The following is a 27,960-nucleotide window of genomic DNA, read 5'->3' as shown; positions in this document are numbered from 1 at the left end:
TTCCAGTCTTTCGTCAAATTTGAGTCCTGCCATTCCAGGAATCAGTCTGGTGAACCTTCGCTGGACTCCCTCAATAGCAAGAATGTCCTTCTCCAGACTAGGAGACCAAAACTGTACACGGTACTCAAGGTTTGGCCTCACTAAGGTCCTGTAACTGTAGCAAAAAAATCCTTACTCCTGTACTCAAATCCCCTTGCTATGAAGGCCTGTATACCACTAGCTTTCCTCACTGCCTGCTGTACCTTCATGTCAACCTTCAGCGACTGTTCCACCATGACACTCAGGTCACATTGCACTTCATATTGTTAAATTGGTCCTTAGTGTCCAAAGGTGCGTAGGTTAGGTAATTAGCCATGGTAAATGCAAGGGATTACAGGGATAGAGTGGCGGCGAGGGCATGGTTGGGATGCGCTTTTGGAAAGATCGTGCAGATTTTAATGGCTGGACGGCCTCCTGATATTTAGGAATCCTTGCTTGTTTCCTAAGGGATGCTATGGTTCTATGTATCCTGTGCTATACCTGTTCTGGTTCATTGTTAATCCTGAACTTTGTTCCCATGAGATTATAATCACAATTTTGTAATGTTATCTTTTATCCGAACAAGAGTGTATGATATATGAACACTGAGGCATTTACACTGACCGAGTACAACGTTTAGTACCCTTAACTTTACTTTTCAGATGTCCAGTGCCACAGCAGCGTGATGGCTGGGTGGTTTGATACAGAGATGGTTGGTATGGGCTTACAAATCCTCATTGTGGATGAGGACAATCTCCCATTAGAACTATTGAGATTGTGTTTTTGTTCCCAAGGTATTTAGGAATCCTTGCTTGTTTCCTGAGAAAGTACAGTCAGATCATGTATCATGAAAAAGACAAAGGGCAGAATTTTCTCAAAACAATTACTCCATACATACTGGATTTTGTGAATTTGTTGTGTCTTGTGGTAAATGTAAAATGGAAAACTCTCATTTAAAAAATCTTTTTAAAAAATAGCATGTGATTTACATCATATCCCTCTCAGACAGATATCGTCTTGGATACTGTTGAGGGTGATGATTTTTTGGGGGAATGCAGTGAAAGCTAAATCCATTACATCATGGGTGGCTTAACTGAACAGATGGGCAGGAAAAAGAGGGGTAAGTTGTAGTGATAGGGGATTCAACTGCAAGGGGAACAGATAGGCATTTCTGTTTGGTAGACATACAAACATACCATGTATGTTGCCTCCCTAAGTGCTAGAGTCCGCAAAGTCACACTACTATCTCCAAGGTTGTAATCTTGCGATTACTCCCAATGCTGCACACTAGCAAGAGTAGAAATAGGAGGATAGATAAGATGAATGCATGGCTCAAGGGTGATGTAGGAGAATGCGTTTCAGATTCCTGAGGCATTGGGACAGGTCTTGGGGATGATGGATCCTGTACAAACTGGATGGGTTACATCTCAATAGGACTGGTACCCATATCCTTACATGGTTGTTTGCTAGTGATATTGGGAACCTTTAAACTAGTATTGCAGGGGGTACCTGAGCAGTGAGTTAGAGGAGATGGAAACTGAGTTAGACACAAAAGGCAAGGAAAATGAAAACAAAAGAGGAAAACATGGGAATAAAAATCAAAAAACAGTGGGTCTATTGTCCCTAGGGATGGGCTTAGTGTAACGAAAAATGGTAGAAAAACAAAATTAAAGAGTTCAATAATGCACACAGCATAAAAAACAAGATAGATGAACTGCTGGCACAGAGTTAAATGGATTTGATCTGATAGCCATTACTGAGACATGGGGTCCAGTTAAATGGGCGCAAAAACTTGGAAAAGTTGGGCGTGAGGCCATTAACACGATCTGCACCTGCCTCTGCGCAGATGCCCACTTTACCGAGACCCAAAAATGTCCACGATCCAAACCACACCCGAAACGGATGCAATGGCAATTTAAATGCATTTGCATGCATTTCAATTGAATTAATTGGCTGCCCGTCTAACTTTACCAGCATTTCCCCCTTTACCATCATGTTCGATTCGGCACGAAACAGACATGCTCAGCAAAGGTCAGTTTTGGGCTCTCCAGTTTCTGAAGGGGGAGGGAGGAAGGAGACCAGATCACGCTCTGGTAAGAGAAGGGAGGCCCAGTCATCCTTTTCGGGGGTGAGGGAAGGCCCGATCATTCTCTTGGGGGGCGTGGAGGGGCGGGGGGGGAGGAAACGGAGAGATGCCAGATGGATCTCCGATGGGGGGGGGGGCGGGTGAGAACCACTGCCACTCTGCAGGTGATCAGTGGGGGGAAGGAGGGAGCGATCAGTCTAGGTAGTGGGCTGTGGTGGATAAGGGGGACAGTTGTGTTGTGGGGGTGGGACGATGTCTGTGGGGGCCATTGCTCCCGCTTTTCGTTCTTGGGCCGCTTTATCGGGCCCATGGTTACAAGGATATCAAAGTTGGGAAATTAATATTCAGCGTTAATTGCCTTTTGGAAAGGGCAGGCGGGAAGGAAAAGGCGGCAGAGTAGGTCTTCCAATAAGAGAGGAAATAAATGCAGTTCTAAAGGTTGGTGTAGGCTCAGAGGATGGGAAGTCAATTTGGGAGGAAGTGACAAATACCAAAACGAGGAAGAGAGTGGTAGGGGTATTTTATAGCCCCTGAGAATAGCCACGCCATAGGAAAGAGCTTAAATTAAGAAATAGCAAATGCACGTAGAAAGAGCACTGCATTAATCATGGGTGACTTTAATTTTAATATAGATTGGGCTAATCGAATTGGAAATGGCAGCCAAGAGAATTAATTCATAGAATGCATTTGGGATTTTTTTTATGTTACGGAGTCAACTGGGGATCAGGCTATTTTGAATCTGGTATTGTATAATGAGGTAGGTTTAATAAATGATCTCCAGGTTAAGGATCCCATAGGAAGTAATGTTCACAGCATGAAAGAATATAGCGTTTTACTTGAGAGTGAGAAAATTGGGACTGAAATATAAGTGTTAAACTTAAAGAAGGGGAATCATGAAGGTACAAGAATGGAATTGGCAGAAGTGATTAGTAGGCAAGAGAATAGATAAGCAGTGGCAGACATTTAGGGAGCTAATTCATGACTCCCAGCAAAATTACAGAAAATACTTTAAGAGAAGGAAGAACCTACCATGGATAACCAAGGAAGTTGAGGGTATTGAGATGAAACCAGAAACATAGAAGATAGCAAAACTTAGTGATGGCTAGAAGAAGGGACAGATTCAGAATGCAGCAAAGATGGATGCAAAAATAGTCAGGAGGTAGAAAATAAACTATAAGGGCAAGCCAGCCGGAAACATAAGAAAATAAGTTTTTCTGAGTACATTAAAAGGGGAGAAGTAAAAGAAAGCATTGGTCCCTTAGAGAATGAAACTGAGGAAATAATTATGAGGAGCAAGAACATGGCAGAGGAGTTAAATAGATGTTTTGCATTGGTCTTTTCCACGGAGGGTACTACAGATATAGTAAAAAAATACAGTGGAGGAATTAAATACAATCATCATCACCAGGGAATTAGTTTTAAACAAACTAATGGATTAAAGACTGACAGTTCCCCAAACCTTGATGGTTTGCAACCCAGGATCTTAAAGGAGGTAACAACAGAGATCCTGGATGTAATAATAGTCATTTTCCAAAAATCCTTGGATCCTTGCCAAAGATTTGGAACACTGCCAATGTGGTACCCTTGTTCAAAAAGGAAGGAGACAAAATGCCGGAAACAACAGGCTAGTTAGTCTAACTTTAGTTAATGGAAATAGTGCATTTGGAAAGTCATAATCTGACCGACAGAATCAGCATAGTTTCATGAAGGGAAAATCATGGGTGGGATTTTTCAATCTCATATGCCCCACCACTGCTGCCAGAACAACAGAGAATTTGGCCCTCATCCAAAGTTCCATTCACTTCAGTGGGACTGGAGAATCCAGTTGTGGGTGAGATCAGACAATTGCTGCACACATCTGACGAATTTACTGGAGTTCTCTGAGGGGTATCAGTTAGGGTAGATAGAGGAGAACTAGTCGATATTGTATTTTTGGATTTTCAAAAAGCATTTAATAAGGTGCCACACAAAGGACTGCTGCACAAGCTCCTGATGTTGGAGTAATATTCGGGCATGGATAGAGGATTGGCTAACTAACAGGAAGCAGTGAGTAACAATAAGGGGGTCTTTCCCAGGTTGGAGGACAGCAACCAGTGGATCAGCCACAGGGCTCAGTGCTGGAATCATAGCTCTTTAAAATATATAATAATGATTTGGTGGAAGGAACATAGTGTACTGTGGCCAGATTTGTAGATGATACAAATGTGGAGGGAAGGCAGGTTGTCAGGAGGATCTAAATAGCCTATAGAGAGATATTGATAGGTTAAAGGACTGCTCAGAAAATTGGCAAATGGAATTCAATGTGGGAAAATGTGAGATTATTCATTTTGGAAGAAAGAATGAGAAGGTGGATTATTATTTAAATGGAAAGAGACTGCGGAAAGCTATAGCACAAAATGGACTTAGAAATCCTTGCTCATAAAACCCAGAAAGCTAGCACACTGGTGCAGAAAGTTACAGGAAAGGCAAATAGAATGCTGGCTTTTATTTCAAGAGGATTGGAGTATAGAAGTAAAGAGGCGTCGTGCAAGTGTACAAGGTATAGCGAGGCCACATTTAGAGTAGCGTGTACAGTTTTGATCCCCTTATTTCAGACAATATATATTATCATTGGAGGCAGTACAGAGGGAGTTTACTAGAATCATCCCAGGTATGGAGGGACTGCCGTTTGAGGAAAGATTAAACATATAGTCCTTGGAGTTCAGGAGAATAAAAGAGATTGAAGCATAAGATTCTTAGGCGATGAGATAGGTTGTATGTTGGGAGGATGTTTCCAATCAAGAAAGACTGTAGGGCCAGAAGGCATAGGTGCAAAATAAGGGAGTACTCGTTTAAGATGGATTTGAGAAAGAATTTCTTCTCTCAAAGAGTGGTAAATCTTTGGCATTCTTTCCCACAGGAAGCTGTGGGGCTGAATCCCTGAATATTTTCAAGGCCGAGATCGATTGGTTTTTAATCAGTTGGGCAATTAAGCATTCTGGCGATAAGGCAGGAAAGTAGACTTAGTGAGTATTAGATCAGCCATGATCTTATTAAATGACAGAGCAGATTTGAAGGGCTGAATGGCCTATTCCTGTTCCTAATTCTTATAGTCTTTGCATATTCTTTCATTCTTTTAGTATTTCTTTGTTACCTCAATGAATGTTTTTTATATAATCTATACATTTAGCTGAGGCATGTTTACAGAATTTATCACTTCTACATCCACCTTCTCTTTTTACCTTCAGTGTTTTTTAATCTTTTTAAAATGACGTTTGTCTTTCAGTCTTCAGCACTAGTGAAAAATCATGGGTCATATTCTGCCTTTCCTCTTTACACGTGTTGATGGGTCTGTTAAGTATTTTCATATATTTATCAAAACACCTGAAGCTCAATATGAAGCTTGTTGTTTGACAGCAGCAGGTACTTTGTTGGAAGGAATCTGGCTTAAAGTGATGAAAATCATGATATTGCCTCTTTAAGTTATACATATGTAATATGTAGAGTTTGCTCAACAAATGTTACTGAATGTTAGTTTGACGCACCAAGTGGTAAACCTATACCATATCCTTTGGTATCCAGGAGACCACCAATCTGTGTAAGGTTGCAATTGCGTTGTCGATGGTACTCGTTCATGGTAGACTCTAATAAGAAGGCATAGTTGGAATTCAGAACTCGAGAAATTCCTTCTTCTGTGCTTTTCACAAAGACACTTGGCTGTTTGGAATGCATATAGTTCCACATTCGCTGATAGGTTTGGTATTTTGAATTCTGGAAATCAAACAAAGTGAAATTTCTCAATTATACTGAAAAAGTTAATAACAGAAAATGAAATGATTAATTGTGTTTTACCTGGAAGAAAGTCATGCTTGACCCTCTCTGAATTGTTCCATATTCAATGTTTGTTTGCTCAGCAAGATCATCAACTGATTCTATTGGTACATCCATTCTCTGTACAGTGAGGAAGGCAGCCAGATTGGCTGTGTAAGATGATATGATAATCAGTGTAAAAGCCCACCTGAACAGAAATATATACAATTAAGTCAAAAGAATATTAAAGACTTCGTAAAAATAATGATAAAATGTAGATTGACAGGAGTTTTATTTTTGGTCTGTTGGCTTTCAATATTTAATAGAATTCTATTGATTATTTAAAAATCTCATTAATTATCACATAAACCACAACCATATCTGTACAGCCATTTATAACCTCAAAGATTAGTTCCTAAAATGGACAGGCTAATCCACAAGATTTGACAGAGTTTGCTATCTCCAGCTGCAACAGGAATTTCCTGGATAATGTGCTGAATGCAAAGCGAAGATACATGAGCTGAGATGGTTACAGAATGTTGTGTTAGTGAGACTGATAATGTTTTGAAAAGGATATGGATTTCCCAGCAACCAATGGAAATATTTCACATTTTAGACTTATACTGCGCCAAACTAAAATTAACATTGTATAAACATTACTTAGTAGACAACTAATACACTAAACAACAGATTATAAGTATTTCCCCATTAATTAATTAACTCAACCAAAATTGCACTACAATCTATTTGTTAAGTTATGCCACATCCTCAGTTGATATACTGCCTAGTGGATTAGGCCCGGTAGTCTTCTGGCTTTTCAACACAAGAACACAAGAAATATAAGTGTAATGTCCTAAGTATGTTGGGGTTGTGGGTTTTACACAGAAAGAAAGACTTGGCTTGCACACGCAGGGCAGAATTTTACTGCCACTTTATGCCTGTTTTGCAGCAAGAAAATGCTGTAAAATCGGCGTAAAGCAGCCAGCACGAATGGCGTCGGTTTTCACGATCAGAGTGATTTTACGACACCCAAATTTCTGGCACAGTCAGCCTCTTGCCGGAAATGGGTGAGAGGATGATTAATTTATTTAAATTTATGGAAACGGTCATCTGCTTGTGTTTAGCGAGCCCAGGGCTCAATTGTCCGGGCTTGCTTGCCGTTATGGCCTCACTGGGAGAGGTTCTCTCCCACGAGGAAAACACCTGCTCTCCATGAATGGGGAACAGTCGTGTTGGCCTCGCTGGTGAAACCGGAGGCGATTAAGGCCCCCCCTGGAGAGGCTGAGTGCAAGTCGGGAGTGCCTCTTGGGCAGTGCCAAACTGGCAGTGCCAGCCTGGGACCTTGGCAGTGCCAGCCTGGCACCTGGGCAATGTCCACTGGGCAGTGCCAGAAAGTGTGACAAATGGGGATCAGGGCCTGTGGGGACAGTGCCAAGGGGCGGGGCCAATGGGGGAAGACCTATGTGGGGTGGAGGCCCACTGCCACTCTGCATGCGATCAGTGGAAGAGGGAGGGGGCCGTGATCGGTCTGAGTGGTGGGGCTGCGATTGGCCTGGGTGGAGGGGGGGTGTTGGTGGGGGCTGCATCTTGGCTGGGAGGTCCGGCCATTGTTGGGGGGGGGGAGGGGAGAACTACTTGAGGCTGCTTGCAGTAGCAGGCCCTGAGCCCTGGCAGCTGTCTGTCAGACCCCTGATACTGATAGTTCAGCACCAGAGGTCTGAACATGCACAATACATCCCTCTACAGTATGACTGGTGAGTTAAGCCCCACCCACCATCTCTCTGGCCAGAAACCAACTAGTCCAAAATTTTAGAGACAGTGTTTGTAAGATTGAGTGTGAAAAGTCACCCAGAATACAGATCTGGAACTCTCCCATTTTCAGACTAGCTGGACTTGTAAAATCTCGTAAAATTTTGCCCATAGAGTTAACCTAACACATGACAAGTTTTCTTGAAAGAGATATTCTCTGCTTTGCACAGAGTACAAAATTGAAACAACAGCCTCTTCCAACACCTGAATGACATCACCATCAGATAATCTGATCAGTTCTTAAAGCATCCTGCAACCCTTTTAAATAGATAACAATAAGGAGTAAACCATATTGCTTATTGAGCCTGGCCTACCATTCAGTTTGACCATGGCTGACCCTGAGCTTCAACTTTACTTTTTCCTTATCTCTTTATTCTCTGAGAGATCAAAATTTGCCTATTCCAGCCTTAAATATATTCAACAATGGAGCAACCACAACTGACTGTGCAGGAAATTCCAAAGATTTGCAACCCTTTGAATGAAGGAATGTCTCCTCATCTCAGTCCTAAATGAACAAACCTAATTCTTTATCTACATGTCCTAGATTCTGTGATTAACAGAAACAGCCACAGTATTTATCCCATCAAGCACATTCAGAATCTTGAATGTTTCAATGAGATCACATTCATTGACATGGCATGAAGGTTAGATGAATCAGAAAAGTTGTATTCTCCCTCAGCATATCCGAACAGATGCCGGAGTGTGGCGACTAGGGCATTTTCACAGTGTTAATGTAAGCCTACTTGTGACTAATAATAATAAACGTTTTTCTGAAATCCAGGGAATATAAGCCCAACTTATTTAGCCTCTCCTCACAGGACAACCCTCATTCCAGGAACCAATCTAGTGAATCTTTACCATGCTGCCTCTAATGCAAGTGTGTCCTTCCTTAAATATGGAGATCAAAAGTGCTCCAGGTGGGCTCACCAAAAATCGGAACTATTGCAAAAAGACATCTTTATTCTTGAAGTTTACTCCCTTTTCAATCAAGTCCAACATCCATAAAGTACCATGTGCCAGTGAGGGTAAGAGTAGGATGCTTGGGCGGATTAACACATGGTTGAGGAACTGGTGTAGGGGGCAGGGTTTCCGATTCTTGGATCATTGGGACCTCTTCTGGGGCAGGTGGGACCTGTACAAGAGAGATGGGTTACACCTAAACTACAAGGGGACCAATATACTTGCAGGGAGGTTTGCTAGTGTTATTGGGGAGCGTTTAAACCAGATTTGCAGGGGGATGGGAACCAGAGTGCCAGAGCAGATAGTGGAGCGGGGGTAAAAAGACAGGTTAGTTCAAGCAAAATCACAAATGGAAGAGTTGAGTGTGGTGGAAATAATCTTTTGAGGTGCGTCTATTTCAATGCCAGGAGAAGGCAGTTGAGCTGAAGGCATGGATTGACATGTGGAAATGTGACATTATAGCCATTAGTGAAACTTGGCTACAGGAGGGGCAGGACTGGCAGCTCAATGTTCCAGGGTTCCAATGTTTCAGGCATGATAGAGGCAGAGGGATAAAAGGTTGGGGGGGGGGGGGGGGGGGGCGGTGGTGTTGTTGGTCAGGGAGAATGTTACAGCGGCACTCAGGCGGGATAGATTAGGGAGCTTGTCTACAGAGGCCCTATGGGTGGAGCTGAGAAACAGGAAAGGTATGACCACGTTAATAGGGTTGTATTATAGACCACCTAATAGAGAGAATTGGAGGAGCAAATCAGCAGAGTGATAGCTGACAGATGCAAGAAACACAAAGTTGTGATAGTAGGGGATTTTAATTTTCCACATATAGATTGGGACTCGCATACTGTTGAAGGTTTAGACAGGGTAGAGTTCATAAAATGTGTTCAGGAGAATTTTCTACATCAGTATATAGAGGTGCCAACTAGAGAGGATGTGATATTGGATCTCCTATTGGGAAATGAGTTAGGGCAGGTGATGGATGTGAGTGTGAGGGAACACTTTGGGTCCAGTGATCATAATATCATTAGTTTCAACCTGATCATGGATAAGGATAGATCTGGTCCTCGGGTTGAAGTTCTGAACTGGAAAAAGGCCATATTTGATGAAACGAGAAGGGATCTGGGAAGTGTGGATTGGCACAGGCTGTTCTCTGGTAAGGACGTAAATGGAAAGTGGCAGGCCTTCAAAGGAGAAATTTTGAGAGTGCGGAGTTTGTATGTTCCTGTCAGGATTAAAGGCAAAGTAAATAGGAATAAGGAACCTTGGTTCTCGAGGGAGATTGTAACGCTAATTAAGAGGAAGAGAGTTGTATGAAATGTACAGGCAACAAGGAACAGATCAGATGCTTGAGGAGTATAAAAAGTGCAAGAAGCTACTTAAGAGGGAAATCAGGAGGGCTAAAATCAGATATGAGGTTGCTTTGGCAGACAGAGTAAAGGAAAATCCAAAGAGCTTCTACAGGTATGTTAGGGGCAAAAGGATATTGAGGAATAAAATTGGTCCTCTTGAAGACCAGAGTGGTAGACTGTGTATGGAACCAAAAGAGATGGGCGAGGTACTAAATGGTTTTTTTGCATCTGTATTTATTGAGGAAACGGGCATGGAGTCTACAGAAATACGGCAAACAGGTAGGGAGGTCATGGAACCTTTACAGATTAAAGAGGAGGGAGTGCTGGCTGCCTTGAGGCAAATCAGAGTGGGTAAATCCCCAGGACCGGGCAGGATATTCCCATGGACCTTGAGGGAGGCTAGTAGTGAACTTGCAGGGGCCCTGGCAGAATATTTAAAATGTCAGTATTCACGGGGGAGATGCCGGATGATTGGAGGGTGGCTCATGTTGTTCTGTTGTTTAAAAAAGCTTCCAAAAGAAATCCGGGAAATTATAGTCCAGTAAGTTTGACGTCGGTGGTGGGCAAGTTATTGGAAGGTGTGATAAGGGATAGAATCTACAAATATTTGGATAGACAAGGACTTATTAGGGAGAGTCAACATGGTTTTGGTAGGTCATGTTTGATCAATCTATTAGAGGTTTTCGAGGAGGTTACCAGGAAAGTGGATGAAGGAAAGGTGGTGGATGTTGTCTTCCTGGATTTTAGCAAGATCTTTGATAAGGTCCCTCATGGGAAGTTAGTTAAGAAGGTTTAGTTGCTAGGTATACATGGGGAGGTAGTAAATTGGATTAGACACAGGCTCAATGGGAGAAGCCAGAGAGTGGTTGTGGAGGATTGCTTCTCTGAGTGGAGGCCTGTGACTAGTGGTGTGCCACAGGGATTGGTGTTGGGTCCATTGTTGTTTGTCATCTATATCAATGATCTGGATGATAATGTGGTAAATTGGATTAGCAAATTTGCTGATGATACAAAGATTGGAGGTGTAGTGGACAGTGAGGAAGGTTTTCAAAGCTTGCAGAGGGATTTGGACCAACTAGAAAAATGGGCTGAAAAATGGCAAATGGAATTTAACACAGACAAATGTGAGATATTGCACTTTGGAAGGACAAACCAAAGTAGAACATACAGGGTAAATGGTAGGACTGTGAAGAGTGCAGTTGAACAGAGGGATCTGGGAATACAGGTACAGAATTCCCTAAAAGTGACATCACAGGTGGATAGTAAAGAATGGCCTTTATAAATCGGAGTATCGAGTATAAAAGTTGGAGTGTAATGGTACATAAGAATGTAAGAAATAGGAGCAGGAGTAGGCCATCTAGCCCTTTGAGCCTGCCCCGCCATTCAATAAGATCATGGCTGATCTGAAGTGGATCAGTTCCACTTTCCCACTTTCTCCCCATAACCCTTAATTCCCTTGTCTATCAGAAACCTATCTACCCGTGTCTTAAATATATTTAGTGAGGTAGCCTCCACCCCTTCAACGGGCAGAAAATTCCAGAGATTCACCACCCTTTGACTGAAGAAGTTCCTCCTCAACTCTGATCTAAACTGCCCCCCCATTATCTTGAGGCTGTGTCCTCTAGTCCTGCTATCCTTTCTAAGCGGGAAGAATCTTTCTACCTCTACCCTATCTATCCCCTTCATTATCTTATATGTCTCTATAAGATCCCTCCACATCCTTCTAAACTCCATCGAGTACAGACCCAGTCTATTTAGTCTCTCTTCATAGGCCAACCCCCTCATCTCTGGGATCAGCCTAGTGAACCTCCTCTGCACTCCCTCCAAGGCCAATATATCCTTCCGCAAGTGCGGTGACCAAAACTGCACACAGTACTCCAGCTGCAGCCACACCAGTACCCTGTCCAGTTGCAGCAAGACCTCCCTGCTTTTATATTCTATCCCCCTCACGATAAAGGCCAGCATCCCATTCGCCTTCTTGATCACCTGCTGCACCTGCAGACTGGGTTTTTGCGACTCGTGCACAAGGACCCCCAGGTCCCTCTGCACCGTAGCATGCTGCAGCTTTCCGCCTTTTAAATAATAATCCCTCCTACTATTATTTCTGCCAAAGTGGATAACCTCACACTTGCTAACATTATACTCCACCTGCCAGGTCCTCGACCACTCACTCAGCCTATCCAGATCTCTCTGCAGACTTTCCACACCCTCCACGCAATTTGTTTTTCCACTCATCTTCGTGTCATCAGCAAATTTCGTCACCCTACACTCAGCCCCCTCCTCCAGATCATCTATATAAATGGTAAATAGTTGAGGCCCCAGCACCGATCCCTGCGGCACTCCACTAGTCGCCAACCAGAATAGCACCCATTGATACCAACCCTCTGCTTCCTATTAGACAGCCAATCCGCTATCCACGCTAACACCTTACCCCCAACTCCGTGCACCCTAACTTTCTGTAGCAACCTTTTGTGATGCACCTTATCAAACGCCTTTTGGAAATCTAAAAACACCACATCCACATGTTCCCCTCTGTCTACCGCACTCGTCACATCCTCATAGAAATCCAATAAATTTGTCAAACACGACTTCCCCTTAATGATCAAACCATTCTTTTCTATGTGCCTCGCTATTTCTTCTTTGATGACGGATTCTAGCATTTTTCCAACTACAGATGTTGAACTAACCGGCCTAATATTCCCTGCCTTTTGTTTGCTACCTTTTTTAAACAGCAGCGTAACATTAGCCGTTTTCCAATCTTCCGGCACTTCCTCAGAGTCCAGCGAATTTTGATAAATAATTACAAAGGCATCCACTATCACCGCCGCCATTTCTTTCAGAACCCTGGGATGCATTCCATCTGGTCCTGGGGACTTGTCCACCTTCAGTCCTGTTAGTCTATCAAGCACTGCCTCTCTAGTGATAGTAATCGCATTCAGGCCCTCAACTCCTACCATCCTTCTATCTTTAATATCCGGCTAACTATCTGCGTCCTCCTCCGTGAAGACCGAGACCAAAAACTTATTTAAAGGCTCAGCCATTTCCTCATCGCCCACCGCTAAATCCCCCCCCTCATCCTCCAAGAGTCCAACATTCACTCTAGCCAGTCTCCTTTATATATTTGTAAAAACTTTTACTATCATTTTTTATATTTAGTGCTAGTTTAGCTTCATACTCTATCTTTCCTTTCTTTATCGCTTTCTTAGTCATTCTTTGTTGACTTTTAATTTTTCCCAATCTTCTAATCGCCCACTATTTTTAGTTACTCCGAACGCATCAGCTTTTAATTTAATACTCTCATTTATTTCCTTTGATAACCACGGCTGGTTATCTCTTCTCCTATAGTCCTTCTTTACCATTGGAATATATTTCTGCTGAGTACCGATAAAAATCTCCTTAAAAATCCTCCACTGTTCCTCAGCCGTCCTACCAATCAATCTGCGCCCCCAATCTACATTCGCCAATTCCGCTCTCATCCTATCATACTCCCCTCTGTTCAAACAGAGGTCACTGGTTTGGGACCCTACTTTCTCATCCTCCATCTGCATCAGAAATTCAACCATATCACTCGTCCCAAGAGGATCCCTCACAAGAAGATCCCTAATTCTACCTGCCTCGTTACACAACACCAGATCTAAGATAGCTCGCTCCATCGTAGGTTCCGTCACATACTGTTCAAGGAAACTATCCCGACAGCAATCCAAGAACTCTTCCTCAAGCCCACCGCGTCCGACTTGGGTCTTCCAATCAATATGCAGTTTGATAAGGTTATATAAGGCATTGGTGAGGCCGCATTTAAAGTATTGTGTACAGTCTTGGTCACCTAGTTATAGGAAGGATGTAAATGAGGTTGAAAGAGTGCAGAAAAGGTTCACGAGGATGTTACCGGGACTTGAGAAGCCGAGTTACAGAGAGAGATTGAATAGGTTAGGACTTTATTTCCTGGAGCGTAGAAGAATGAGAGGAGATTTGATAGAGGTGTATAAGATTTTGATGGGTATAGATACAGTGAATGCAAGTAGGCTTTTTCCACTCAGGCTAGGGGAGAAAAAAACCAGAGGGCATGGGTTAAGGGTGAAAGGAGAAAAGTTTAAATGGAATATTAGGGGGGGGGGCTTCTTCACGCAGCGAGTGGTGGGAGTGTGGAATGAGCTGCCGGATAAAGTGGTAAATGCGGGGTCACTTTTAACATTTAAGAAAAACTTGGACGGGTTCATGGATGAGAGGGTTGTGGAGGAATATGGTTCAAATGCAGGTCAGTGGGACGAGGCAAAAAATGGTTCAGCGCAGACAAGAAGGGCCAAAAGGCCAATTTCTGAGCTGTAGTTTTCTATGGTTTCTATAGTTTCTACGCTATTTACCTTCCTAATGGCTTATTGTACCTGCATGCTAACTTTCCGAAATCTTTGTAAAAGAACTGGTTTCCAGTTGATGGATCCTTGGAACCTTAGAGTCATAGAGGTTTACAGCATGGAAATAGGCCCTTTGGCCCAACTTGTCCATGCCGCCCTTTTTTTAAAAACCCCTAAGCTAATCCCAATTGCCTGCAATTGGCCCATATTTCCTCCATACCCATTTTATCCATGTAAATACTTTTTAAAAGACAAAATTGAACCCGCCTCCGCTACTACTAACTTTGGCAGCTTGTTCCAGACACTTACCACCCTCTGTGTGAAAAAATTGCCCCTCTGAACACTTTTGCGTCTCTCCCCTCTCACCTTAAACCTATGCCCTCTAGTTTTAGACTCCCCTACCTTTGGGAAAAGATATTGACTATCTAGCTGAACTATGCCCTTCATTATTTTATAGATCTCTATAAGGTCACCCCTCAGCCTCCTACGCTCCAGAGGAAAAAAAGTCCCAGTCTATTGAGCCTCTCCTTATAACTCAACCCATCAAGTCCCTGTAGCATCCTAGTAAATCTTTTCTGCACTCTTTCTAGTTTAATAATATCCTTTCTGTAATAGGGTGACCAGTGTGACATTCCAAGTGTGGCCTTACCAATGTCTTGTACAACTTCAACAAGCCATTCCAACTCGGGTATTCAGTGTTCTGACTGATGAAACCAAGCATGCCGAATGCCTTCTCATGACTAAGTAATTCAGGGTACATATAACTGTGTGTGATCTTGGACTCTTACCTGAGTAAATTATTTGGGACTTGGGAGATCAGTTATATAAACTTGCAGTTACATTCATTGCTGGAGGGGTAGGACATGAAAGGAAACCAACAGAGATAGGTAGCCAGAGATCCAGGCATGGACATCTAATCCTAAGGATTCTTATCCACTGTGAAATTCAATCACTTGTATCCACCAGTGACTCCACTTTCAAGGAACTATGGACATGTACCCCTCAATCTCTTTGTTCTGTAACTCTCCCCAACACCCTACCATTAACTGAGTAAGCCCTGCCCTGATTCAATCTATCAAAATGCATCACCTCGCACTTGTCTAACATCTGCCATTCATCAGCCCACTGGCCCAATTGATCAGGATCCCGTTGCAATTGGAGATAACTCTTTTCACTGTCCACGATATCACCAATCTTAGTGTCATTTGCAAACTTACTAACAATGCCTCCTATATCCTCATCCAAATCTTTAATATAAATGACAAGTAACAGTTGACCCAGCACTGATTCCGCTGGTCACAGTCTTCCAGTTTGAAAAACAACTCTCTACAACCATCCTCTGGCTTCTGTCAAGAAGCCAATTTTGTATCAATTTAGATACCTCACCCTGGATCCTATGAGATTTAATCTTATGCAACAACCTATCATGTGGTACCTTATCAAAGGCCTTGCTAAAGTCCATCTAGATAACATCAACTGCACTGCCCTCATCTACCTTCTTGGTTACCCCTTCAAAAAACTCAACCAAATTTGTGAGACATGATTTTCCACTCTCAAAGCCATGCTGACTGTCCCTAATCAGTCCTTGCATCTCTAAATGCCTGCAGATCCTGTCTCTCAAAATACCTTCCAACAATGTGAGGCTCACTGGTCTGTAGTTCCCAGGCTTTTCCCTGCAGCCCTTTTTAAACAAAGGCACAACATTTGCCATTTTCCAATCTTTAGGCACCTCACCTGTGACTATCGATGATGCAAATATCTCAGCTATTTCCTCCCTAACCTCTCACAATGTCCTGGGATACACATCATCAGGTCCTGGGGATTTATTTACCTTGATGTGCTTTAAGACTTCCAGCACCTCCTTCTCTGTAATATGTACACTTCTCAAGACATCACTATTTATTTCCCCAAGTTCCCTAACATCCATGCTTTTCTCAACAATAAGTACTGATGAGAAATATTCATTTAGGATCTCGCCCATCTCTTGTGGATCTGCACAGGGATGACCTTGTTGATCCTTAAGAGGCCCTCCCCTCTCCCTTGTTACTCTTTTCCCTTTCTGTATTTGTAGAAGCTCTTTGGATTCTCTTAGAGATTAGGTTTGGATCGTGGCTTAAACTCCAGAAAATATTAAGACATTATTGGGTTTTGAGATCCCTTAAAGAGGATCCGACAGACACAAGTGATTGATTTTCACAGTGGATCAGAATCCCTAGGATTGGATGTCCATGCCTGGATCTCTGGCTACCTATTTCTATTGGTTTCCTTTCATGTCCTATCCCTCCAGCAATGAATGTAACTGCAAGTCCCAAATAATTTACTCGGGTAAGAGCCCAAGATCACACAATGTTATATATACCCTGACACTTATTCTGAATTACTTACTTACAAACTTCAGGTCATCTTATGTTTATTTCTTTTTGTGTGAAATAGTTTCCTTTATTATTTCCTGTTTGGAACTCTTCATCACAGAATCAGAAAATGTCTCAGCTTTTTTGGCTCACCATAACTATGCTAACTCTTTGGCAAAGCTATCTCTCTTTTTCCCCCATTACTCCAGAATTATTTTTGCTTTCAGGTAACCATTGCCCTTCCATTCCTATATAGCGAGGGGGATAGAATATAAAAGCAGGGAGGTCTTGCTGCAACTGTACAGGGCACTGGTGAGGCCACAACTGGAGTACAGTGTGCAGTTTTGGTCGCCACACTTGCGGAAGGATATATTGGCCTTGGAGGGAGTACAAAGAAGGTTCACTGGGCTGATACCAGAGATGAGGGGGTTAGCTTATGAAGAGAGATTGAATAGACTGGGTCTGTACTCGTTAGAGTTTAGAAGGCTAAGGGGGGATCTTATAGAGACATATAAGATAATGAAGGGGCTGGATAGGGTAGAGGTAGAGAGATTCTTCGCACTTAGAAAGGATAGCAGAACTAGAGGGCAGAGCTTCAAAATAAGGGGGGACAGTTTAGATTGGAGTTGAGGTGGAACTTCTTCACTTAAAGGGTGGTGAATCTCTAGAATTCTCTGCCCATTGAAGTGGTGGAGGCTACCTCGCTGAATATATTTAAGTCATGGGTAGATAGATTTCTGATAGACAAGGGAACTAAGGGTTATGGAGAGAAAGCGGGAGAGTGGAACTGAGCCACTTCAGATCAGCCATGATCTTATTGAATGGTGGAGCAGGCTCGAAGGGCTAGATGGCCTACTCCTGCTCCTATTTCTTATGTTCTTATTCAAGTTATCTCTAATCTTAAGTGTATGTTTTAGCAACTGGAGATTTCTCACCATACTCCACTAACACAGCGTGTGGAGAGTGCTCGAGGCATGATCTCTGAGCCTTGCTGCATGAAGCCACCCACTGGGAACCAGAGGCTATTTCCGAGTGAATACTGATTGACCAACAGGTTACATTTTCCTCGAAAACAAGGTTGAGGGTTGTACCACTCATAAGGAGACAACCTGTAAAAGAAATCATTGCATCTAAAGAATAAAGGTTGTTAAAGTTCCTACTCAATGCTGTTTAGTACCCAATTGGCCAAAAGCTATCAACTGCACATCAGAACATCAGCAGTTTTCTGTGTTGCCCAAATGCCGTCTACAAACAAGGAAGATTTATACAAATCATAGTGTTTTAGTCGAAGCCATCACATTAGCCAGCCTTAGAAATTAGAAAATAAAAATCAAAGACATAAAGACATTAAGGTACATATGAGGGGACTTAATATAACAAACAATCGTTTCACAGGACTTCCATGTGACTATACCTGGCTACAAGGAAGAGAACACAACTGACTGCAAGATAGGCAAGCACCATGAAGAGCCAAACACCAGGAGAGAAAGGGTCCAGGAAGGAAAAATAACCAGGTTTCCTACCCTGAAATACAGTAAGGAAAGGACATCATCGGCATGGAATATCTTTGTTTGACAGGAGAAACATAAACAGCAACATACACACTAATCAACAAGAATGAGTAGAATGAAAGGCAAAAATTCACAACTTTAAACTGGAACTTGAACCAATGGACCAGATTTCATTGAACTCCCAGCCTAGGAGGTGGAGCAGTAATGAAAATGCTAAGGAACTGTGTCTGGACGGCAACCCAATACAGACTAATGACTGACCAATTTTCCAGCAACATGAAAAGTCACAGCTCAGCCAACCACCAGCCAGAGGTGGGCAGCCAACTTAAGGCCCAACTGAGGGATATCTTCTCGGCTATGTGCAACTGCCAGCAGCAGAACAGTCCCTGTCACATGGGAGGCAGCCTTGCTGTGTTCCCCAGGAGTCCATTGGAACCAGAGGCCCTGAGATCTAAGGAGGGGGCTGCTCAAGAGGACCCACCTCTGAATTTCAAGACCTACTTTTGTGGCACCAGTAGTAAAATGAGGAGTGTTCCTTCCTGATGAAGTTGCCTCAAGGTGAAGGTGCCATCTTGCTATTGCTGCTCAGCAATGGCCATCTCAGTACCAAGGCTTCTGAGCTGCTGACTTTGATTGGGCAAACTGGATAAAGTGGAACCAATAGGTGTAATGTACTTGAATTTCCAAAACGTCATTCAATAAGATGCCACACAAAAGGTTTCTGCACAAGATAAGAACTCATGGTTTGATTTGATTCGTTATTGTCACGTGTATTAGTATATAGTGCAAAGTATTGTTTGATGCACACTATACAAAGCATACCGATCATTGGGAAGGAAAGGAGAGGGCGCAGAATGTAGCGTTACAGTCATAGCTAGGGTGTAGAGAAAGATCAACTTAATGTGAGGTAGGTCCATTCAAAAGTCTGATGGCAGCAGGATATGAGGTGCTTTTGAGTCATTTGGTACATGTTTTCAGACTTTTGTATCTTTTTCCCGATGGAAGAAGGTGCCATCAGATTTTTGAATGACAATTGCATTGATTTTAATTGATTTGGATTGACGATTGGCTAACCAGAAGGAAACAGTCAGAAAAATGGGTCATTTTCAGATTGGTAAAATGTAACCACTGGAATGCCAGAGGGATCAGAACTGGTTCGTCAACTATTTACAACTTATAATAATGACTTGGGTGAAGAAACAGACTTATTACAGTCAGGTTTGCTATTGATACAAAAATAGATAGAAAGGTAAGTTGTGAAGAAGGTACAAATAATCTGCAAAGGAATATGGATTGTTGAACTGAGTGGGTAAAGTTTTGACAGATGGAGTATCATGTGGGAAAATGTGAGGTTGTCCACTTTGGCAGGAAGAATAGAAAAATATGTATATTATTTAAATTGGGAGAGAGTGCAAAGTGATCTTGGTGTCCTTGTACATAAATCACAAAAAGTCAGCAGAGAGGTACAGTAAATAATTGGGAAGACAAATAAAATGTTGGCCTTTATTAAAATGAGCATGGAGAATAAAAGTCAAGAATGTTTGCGAACAACTGTACAGATTATTGGTAAAACTACACTTGGAGTACTATCTATAGTTTTGGTCTCCTGACTTAAGAAGACTCCATCATTGAGGATGGGATATTTGTGGATCCTCTTCCTCCAGTGAGTTGCTTAATTGTTCACCACTATTCATGACTGGGTGTGGAAGGACTGCAGAACTTAGACATTCCTTAGGCTGATTTTGGATGAAGGAATTTTCTTATGAAGGAAGGTTGAGCAAGTTGGGCCTTTACTCATTGTGCTTTAGAAGAATAAGAGATGGTCATTTTTGATTTTGTTTTGATCTGATTTTTAATTTGATTTGTTATTGTCACATTTATTAGCATACAGTGAAAAGTATTGTTTATTAAAATCATACTTGACCTCATCCTAACCAATCTGCCAGCTGCAGATACATCTATCCATGACAGTTTCAGTAAGAGTGACCATCGCACAGTCCTTGTGGAGACAAAGGCCCGTTTTCACATTGAGAATAACCTCTATTGTGTTGTGTGGCACTATCACCGTGCTAAAAGATGTATAGATTTAGTCATGTCTAGATGTATAGAAAGGATGTGTAGATTGAGTCATGTTGAGATCAAAAAGGAGGAGGTATTGGGGTTCTTAAGAAACATTAAGGTGGACAAGTGCCCAGGGCCTGATGGGATATATCCCGGAATACTGAGAGAGGCAAGGGAGAGAGATCTTTGTATCCTCACTGGCCACAGGGGAGGTCCCATGGGATTAGAGAATAGCCAATGTTATTCCTTTGTTTAAGAAGGGTAGCAAGAGTAATCTAGGTAATTGAAGGTCAGTGAGCCTTACATCAGTGGTAGGGAAATTATTGGAGAGGATTTTTTGAGACAGGATTTATTCTCACTTGGAAATGAGTGGACATATTAGTGAGACGCCACATGGTTTTGTGAAGGGGAGGTCGTGTCTCACTTGATCGAGAGTTTTTTGAGGAAGTGACGAAGATGATTGATGAGGGTAGGGCAGTGGATGTTGTCTATATGGACTTCAGTAAGACCTTTGACAAGATCCCTCATGGTAGACTGGTGCAGAAGGTGAAGTCGCATGGGATCAGAGGTGAGCTGGCAAGGTGGATGCAAAACTGGTTTGGTCAAAGAAGATAGAGTGCAGCAGTGGAAGGGTGCATTTCTGAATGAAGGGCTGTGACAAGTCACGTTCCTCAGGGACATATATATAAATGATTTGGAGGAAAATGTAACTGGATTGATTCATAAGTTTGTGGACAACACAAAGGTTGGTGGATTTGCGGATAGCGATGATGGCCATCAGACGATACAGCAGGATACAGATCAGTTGGAGACTTGGGAGGAGAGATGGCAAATGGAGTTTAATCCGGAGAAATGTGAGGCAATGTATTTTGGAAGGTCTAATACAGATAGGAAATATACAGTAAATGGCAGAACCTTTAAGAGTATTAATAAGCAAAGAGATCTTGGTGTACAGGTGCACAGGTCACTGAAAGTGGCAATGCAGGTGGAGAAGGTAGTCAAGGAGGCATATGGCATGCATGCTTTCTTCAGCCAGGGTATTGAGTTTAAAAATTGGCAAGTCATGTTGCAGCTTTTTAGAACCTTAGTTAGGCTGCACTTGGAATATAGTGTTCAATTCTGGATGCCAAACTACGAGAAGGATGTGGAGGCTTTGGAGAGGGTACAGAAAAGATTTACCGGGATGTTGCCTGGTATGGAGGGCATTAGCTATGGGGAGAGGTTGGAGAAACTTGGTTTGAAGTGACGGAGGTTGAGGGGAGACCTGATAGAAGTCTACAAGATTATGAGAGGCATGGACAGAGTGGATAGTCAGAAGCTTTTTCCCAGAGTGGAAGAGTCAATTACTAGGGGGCACAGGTTTAAGATGCAAGGGGCAAGGTTTAAAGGAGATGCATGAGGCAGATTTTTTTACACAGAGAGTAGTGGGGGCCTGGAATTCATTGCCGGGGGAGGTAGTGGAAGTGGATACGGTAGTGACTTTTAAGGGGCATCTTGACAAGTACACAAGTAGGATGGGAATAGAGGGATATGGTCCCCGGAAGGGTAGGAGATTTTAGTTAAGTCGGGCAGCATGGTTGGTGCAGGCTCGGAGAGCAGAAGGGCTTGTTCCTGTGCTGTAATTTTCTTTGTTCTTTTGTTCTAAATGGGAGAGACTTCAAACTGATCTAGCAACTCAAGACTGGGTTTCCAGGAGGCGCGGTGGGCCATCAACAGCAGCAGAACTGTACACAGCCCCAATCTGTAACACCATGGACTGGCATTTCCCCACTCTACCATCAACCCTGGTTCAATAGAGAGTGCAGGAGGGCATGCCAGGAGCAGCACCAGGCGTACCTAATAATGAGGCATCAACCTGGTAAAGCTACAAAACAGGACTACTTGCATGCCAAATTGCATGAACAGCAAGTGATAGAGCTAAGCGATCCCACAATCAATGGATCAAATCTAAGCTCTGCAGTCCTTCCACATCCAGTCATGAATGGTGGTACAATTAAACAACTCACTGGAGGAGGAGGCTCCACTAACATCCCCATCTTCAATGATGGAGGAGCCCAGCACATCAGTGCAAAAAACAAGGCTGAAGTATTCGCAGCAATCTTCAGTCAGAACTGCCAAGTGGACGATCAATCTCAGCCTTCTCCAGTGGTCCCCAGCATCTCAGATGCCAGTCTTCAGCCAATTTAGTTCACTCCATGTGATATCAAGAAATGGTTGGAGGCACTGGATACGGCAAAGGTGATGGGTCCTGATAACATTCCGGCAATAGTACTTGCTGGTCCACTATCCAAGCTCTTCCAGTACAGTTACAACACTGGCATCTACCCAACAATGTGGAAAATTGCCCAGGTATGTCCTGTACACAAAAAGCAGAACAAATCCAACCCGGCCAATTACCGCCCAGTCAGTTCACTCTTGATCATCAGTAAAGTGACGGAAGGTCATCAACAGTGCTATCAAGTAGCATTTGCCCAGCTATAACCTGCTCAGCGATGCCCAATTTGGAGTTCAAAGAAAAAGAACAAAGAAAATTACAGCACAGGAACAGGCCCTTCGGCCTTCCAAGCCTGCACTGACCATGTGGCCTGACTGAACTAAAACTCTCTACCCTTCTGGAGACTGTATTCCTCTATTTCCGTCCTATTCATGTATTTGTCAAGAAGCCCCTTAAATGTCACTATCGTATCTGCTTCCACTGTCTCCCCCGGCTGCAAGTTCTAGGCACCCAGCACCCTGTGTGTAAAAAAAAAAGTGCCTCGTACATTTCCTTTAAACCTTGTTCCTTGCACCTTAAACCTATATCGAATAATAATTGACTCTTCCACCCTGACTATCCACTCTGTTCCTGCCCCTCATAATCTTGTAGACTTCTATCAGGTCGCCCCTCAACCTCCATCTTTGCAGGGAGAACAAGCCAAGTTTCTCCAACCTCTCCTCATAGCTAATGCCCTCCATACCAGGCAACATCCTGGTAAATCCTTTCTGTACCCTCTCCAAAGCTTCCACATCCTTCTGGTAGTATGGCAACCAGATTTGAACACTATATTCCAAGTGCAGCCTAACTAAGATTCTATAAAGTGGTAACATGACTTGCCAATTTTTAAACTCAGTATCCTGGCCGATGAAGGCAAGCATGCTGTACGCCTTCTTGACTACCTTCTCCACCTGCTTTGCCACTGCTAGTGACCTGTGTACCTGTACACCCAGATTCCTCTGTCGATCAATACGCTTAAGACCTCTGCCATTTACTGTATATTTCCTATCTGTATTAGACCTTCCAAGATGCACTACCTCAAATTTTGCCAAGGTCATACAGCTCCTGACCTCATTACAGCCTTGGTTCAAACATGGATGAAAGAGCTAAATTCCAGAGGTGAGGTGAAAGTGACAGTCCTTGACATCAAGGCTGCATTTGACCGAGTGTGGCATCAAGGAGCCTGAGTGAAACTGGAATCAATGAGTATTGGGGGCGAATACTCCACTGGTTGGAGTTATACCTGGTACATAGGAAGATGGTTGTGGTTGTGGAGGTTCAATCATCTCAGCTCCAGGAATCTCTGCAGGAGTCCCTCAGTGTAGTGCCCTTGGCCCAACAATCTTCAGCTGCTTCATCAATGACCTTCCCGCCATCATAAAGTCAGAAGTGGGGATGTTCGTTGATGATTGCACAATGTTCAGCATCATTCACAACTCCTCAGATACTGAAGCAGTCCATGTTCAAATGCAACAAGATCTGGACAATATCCAGACTTGGGATGACAAGTGGCAAGTAACATTCGTGCCACACAAATGCCGGGCAATGACCATCACCAATAAGAGAAACTCTAATCACCGCCACTTAACATTCAATGGTGTTACCATCACTGAATTCCCTCACTGTCGACATCCTTGGAGTTACCATTGACCAGAAACTCAACTGGATTCATCACATAAACACAGTGATTACAAGAGCAGGTCAGGGGCTAGGAATACTGCGGCGAGTAATTCTCCTCCTAACTCCAAAATTATCCATCCTGTACAAGGTACAAGTCAGGTGTGTGATGGAATACTCCTCACCTGCCTGGATGGATGCAGCTCCAACAACATGCAAGAAGCTTGACACTATCCAGGACAAAGCAGTCCACTTAATTGGCACCACATTCACAAACATCCATTCCCTCCACCACCGATGCTCAGTAGCAGCAGTGTGTACTACAAGATGCATTGCAGCAATTTAGCAAAGATCCTTAGATAGCACCTTTCAAATCCAGGACTACTTTCACCTAGAAGGACAAGGACAACAGAAACATGGAACACCACACCTGCAAGTTCCCCTCTAAGCCACTCACTATTCTGACTTGGAAATATATCGCTGTTCCTTCACAGTCCCTGGGTCAAAATCCTGGAATTCCCACTCTAACAGCATTGTGGGTCAACCCGCAGCTCATGGACTGCAGCGATTCAAGAAGGTAGCTCACCAACACCTTCTCAAGGGCAACTAGGGATGGGCAATAAATGTTGACCAGCCAGTGATGTCCATGTCCCAGGAATGAATAAAAAAAAATTCTGAGGCAGCTTCCCAGGGTAGATGCTGAGAGGACATTTCTTCTCATGGAGGAATCTAGAACCAGGGAGCAGAGTTTAAAAATAAGGGACCTCTCATTTAAGACAGAAGAGGAATTTCTCCTTTCAGAGGGTCACTGGTCTTTGGAATTCTCTTCACAGAAAGCAATGGGGATTGTGTTATTGAATCTATTCAAGGTTGATCTACATGAGAATTAAGGTTTATGGGAAATAGGTAGAAAATGAGTTAAAGCCACAATTTTATCAGCCATGATCTTATTGAATAGTGGTGCAGGCTCAAATGGGCCTCCACTTGCTCCTATATCTTATGATTTTATCGTCCTGAAATTGGAATTATTCCCTCACGGCAAAATCACCTCTAAAATTTAGCTTTGATAATACACCTGATTAATAGGTTTACTTTGGGGTCCCAACTTGAAATGTTTTTTTGTCCCTCTGATTTGCTTAAGCAGCAAGTGAAGATGAGATTTGACTGAGGGACAAAGTCCCTTGAACTGTCAGATATGTTAAGCTATTTTCAGTTTGAACTTGTCATAGAAACTAGAAGCAGGAACAGATCATTCGACCCTTTGAGCCTGCTCCGTAATTCATTTTGATCATGGCTGATTATCAAATTCAATATCTTGATCCTGCCTTCCCCCATATCCTTTAATCCATATATCCACCAGATTTAGATCCAATTTCTTCTTGAAATTGGAGTTTGCAGATGACAGGATGATTGGTGGAGTTGCTGATAGTGCCAGGGATTGTCAGAGGGTAAAAAGGATATAGATAGATTGGCGTCTTCGACACAGAAATGGCAGATGGAATTTAATCATAGAGTCATAACATCATACAGTGCAGAAGAGGCCCTTTGACCCATTGAGTCTGCACCGACATATTAGAAACACCCTAACTTCAACTAAACTCATTTACCAGCACTTGGCCCATAGCTTTGGTTGTTACGATGTGCCAAGTGCTCATCCAGATACTTTTTTAAAGGATGTGAGGCATCCCACCTCTATCACCCTCCCAGGCAGTGCATACAGACTGTCACCACCCTCTAGGTAAAAAAGTTTTTCCTCACATTCCCTCCCCTGAACCTCCTGCCCCTCACCTTGAACTTGTGTTTCCTCTTCACTTCCCCCTCACATAAGGGAACAGTTGCTTCTTATCCACTTTGTCCATGCCCCTCATAATCTTCTATACCTCAATCAGGTCACCCCTCAGTCTTCTCTGCTCCATTGTAAACACCCCAAGCCATCCAACCTCTCTTCATAACTTACATGTTCCATCTCAGGCAGCATCCTGGTGAATCTCCTCTGCACCCTGTCCAGTGCAATCACATTTTCCTATGATGTGGTGACCAGAACTGCATGCAGTACTCCAGCTGTGGCCTCACCAAAGTTCTATACAACTCCAACAGGGAGATGTGCAGGGGAAGTTTCTCACGCAGAGAGTGGTGGGTGCTTGGAACGGTCTGCCAGAGGAGGTGGTGCAAGTAATTTTGTAATCAATGCATCGATTGATAAAGGCAAGGTATGCCATATACCTTTTTCACCACCCTACTAACATGTCCTTTTGCCTTCAGAGATCTGTGGATAAACATGCCAAGGTCCTTTTGTTCCACAGAATTTCCTAGTGTCATAAGAACTAGGAGCAGGAGTAGACCATTTGGCCCCTCGAGCCTGTTCTGCCATTAAATAAGATCATGGCTCATCTCTTTGTGGACTCAGCTCCACTTACCCACCCACTCACCATAGCCCTTAATTTCTTTACTGTTCAAAAATGTATCTATCCTCGCCTTAAAAACATTCAATGAGGCAGCCTCAACTGCTTCACTGGGCAGGGAATTCCACAGATTCACAACCCTTTGTGTGAAGAAGTTCCTCCTCAACTCAGTCCTAAATCTGCTTCCCCTTATTTTGAGGCTATGCCCCCCTAGTTCTAGTTTCACCTGCCAGTGGAAACAACTTCCCTGCTTCTATCTTATCCACTCCCTTCATAATCTTATGTTTCTATAAGATATCATCCTTCTGAATTCCAATGAGTATAGCCCCAGTCTACTCAGTCTCTCCTCATAAGCCAACCGTCTTAACTCTGGAATCAACCTAGTGAATCTCCTCTGCACCACTTCCAGTGCCAATATATCTTTTCTCAAGTAAGGAGACCAAAACTGTACACAATTCTCCACTGTGGCCTCACCAGCACCTTATACAGCTGCAACATAATCGCACTGTTTTTAAACACCATCCCTCTGGCAATGAAGGACAAAATTCCATTTGCCTTCTTAATTGCCTGCTGCACCTGCAAACCAACTCCTTGAGTTTTCTGCACAAGGACACCCAGATCCCTCTGCACAGCAGCATGCTGCAATTTTTTACCATTTAGATAATAGTCTATTTTGCTATTATTTCTACCAAAATGGATGACCTCACATTTATTAACATTGTACTCCATCTGCCAGACCCTCACCCACTCATTTAGATTATCTATATCCCTTTGTAGACTTTCAGCGTCCTCTGCACACTTTGCTCTTCTGCCCATCTTACTGTCATCTGCAAATTTTGACACACTACACTTGGTCCCCAACTCCGAATCATCTATGTAAATCGTAAACAATTACAGCCCCAACACTGATTCCTGAGGCACACCACTAGTCACTGATTGCCATCCAGAAAAACACTCATTTACCCCCACTCTTTGCTTTCTGTTAGTTAACCAATCCTCCATCCGTGCTAATACATTACCCATAACGCTGTGCACCTTTATCTTTTGCAGCAGTCTTTGGTGCGGCACCTTGTCAAATGCCTTCTGGAAATCCAGATACACCACATCCACAGGTTCCCCATTGTCCACTGTGCGTGTAATATTCTCAAAGAATTTCACCAAATTAGTCAAACATGACCTGTCCTTCATGAACCCATGTTGCGTCTTACCAATGGGATAGTTTAGAGTCATAGCCTCATTGAGGATAACAGCATGGAAACAGTCCCTTTGTCCATGCCACCCTTTTTTTTTACAACTCTAAGTTAATCCCAATTGCCCACGTTTGGCCCATATCCCTCTATACCTATTGTACCCACGTAACTATCTAAATGCTTTTTAAAAGATAAAATTGTACCCACCTCTAGTACT

General features: G+C 43.0%; 1 protein-coding gene across 1 annotated transcript in view; it reads right to left on the bottom strand.

The window, feature by feature from the left end:
- Nucleotides 1–27,960, bottom strand: part of LOC145359963 (glutamate receptor ionotropic, kainate 4-like) — a 273,024-nt gene that overhangs the window by 40,834 nt on the left and 204,230 nt on the right. Inside the window, exons 15-18 of the mRNA XM_080214862.1 lie at nt 18,123–18,232; nt 17,644–17,817; nt 5,936–6,101; nt 5,629–5,854 (exon numbers count right to left, since the gene is read on the bottom strand). Coding sequence (XP_080070988.1) covers nt 5,629–5,854; nt 5,936–6,101; nt 17,644–17,817; nt 18,123–18,232 — 676 coding nt within the window. The remainder of the gene's footprint in view (nt 1–5,628; nt 5,855–5,935; nt 6,102–17,643; nt 17,818–18,122; nt 18,233–27,960) is intronic.

Source organism: Carcharhinus amblyrhynchos, chromosome 29, assembly GCF_965287045.1.
Source record: "Carcharhinus amblyrhynchos chromosome 29, sCarAmb.v2.hapA, whole genome shotgun sequence".
Taxonomy (NCBI): Eukaryota; Metazoa; Chordata; class Chondrichthyes; order Carcharhiniformes; family Carcharhinidae; genus Carcharhinus; species Carcharhinus amblyrhynchos.
The sequence above is the reverse complement of the archived record's forward strand: the minus strand, read 5'-3'. Positions and strand labels throughout refer to the sequence as shown.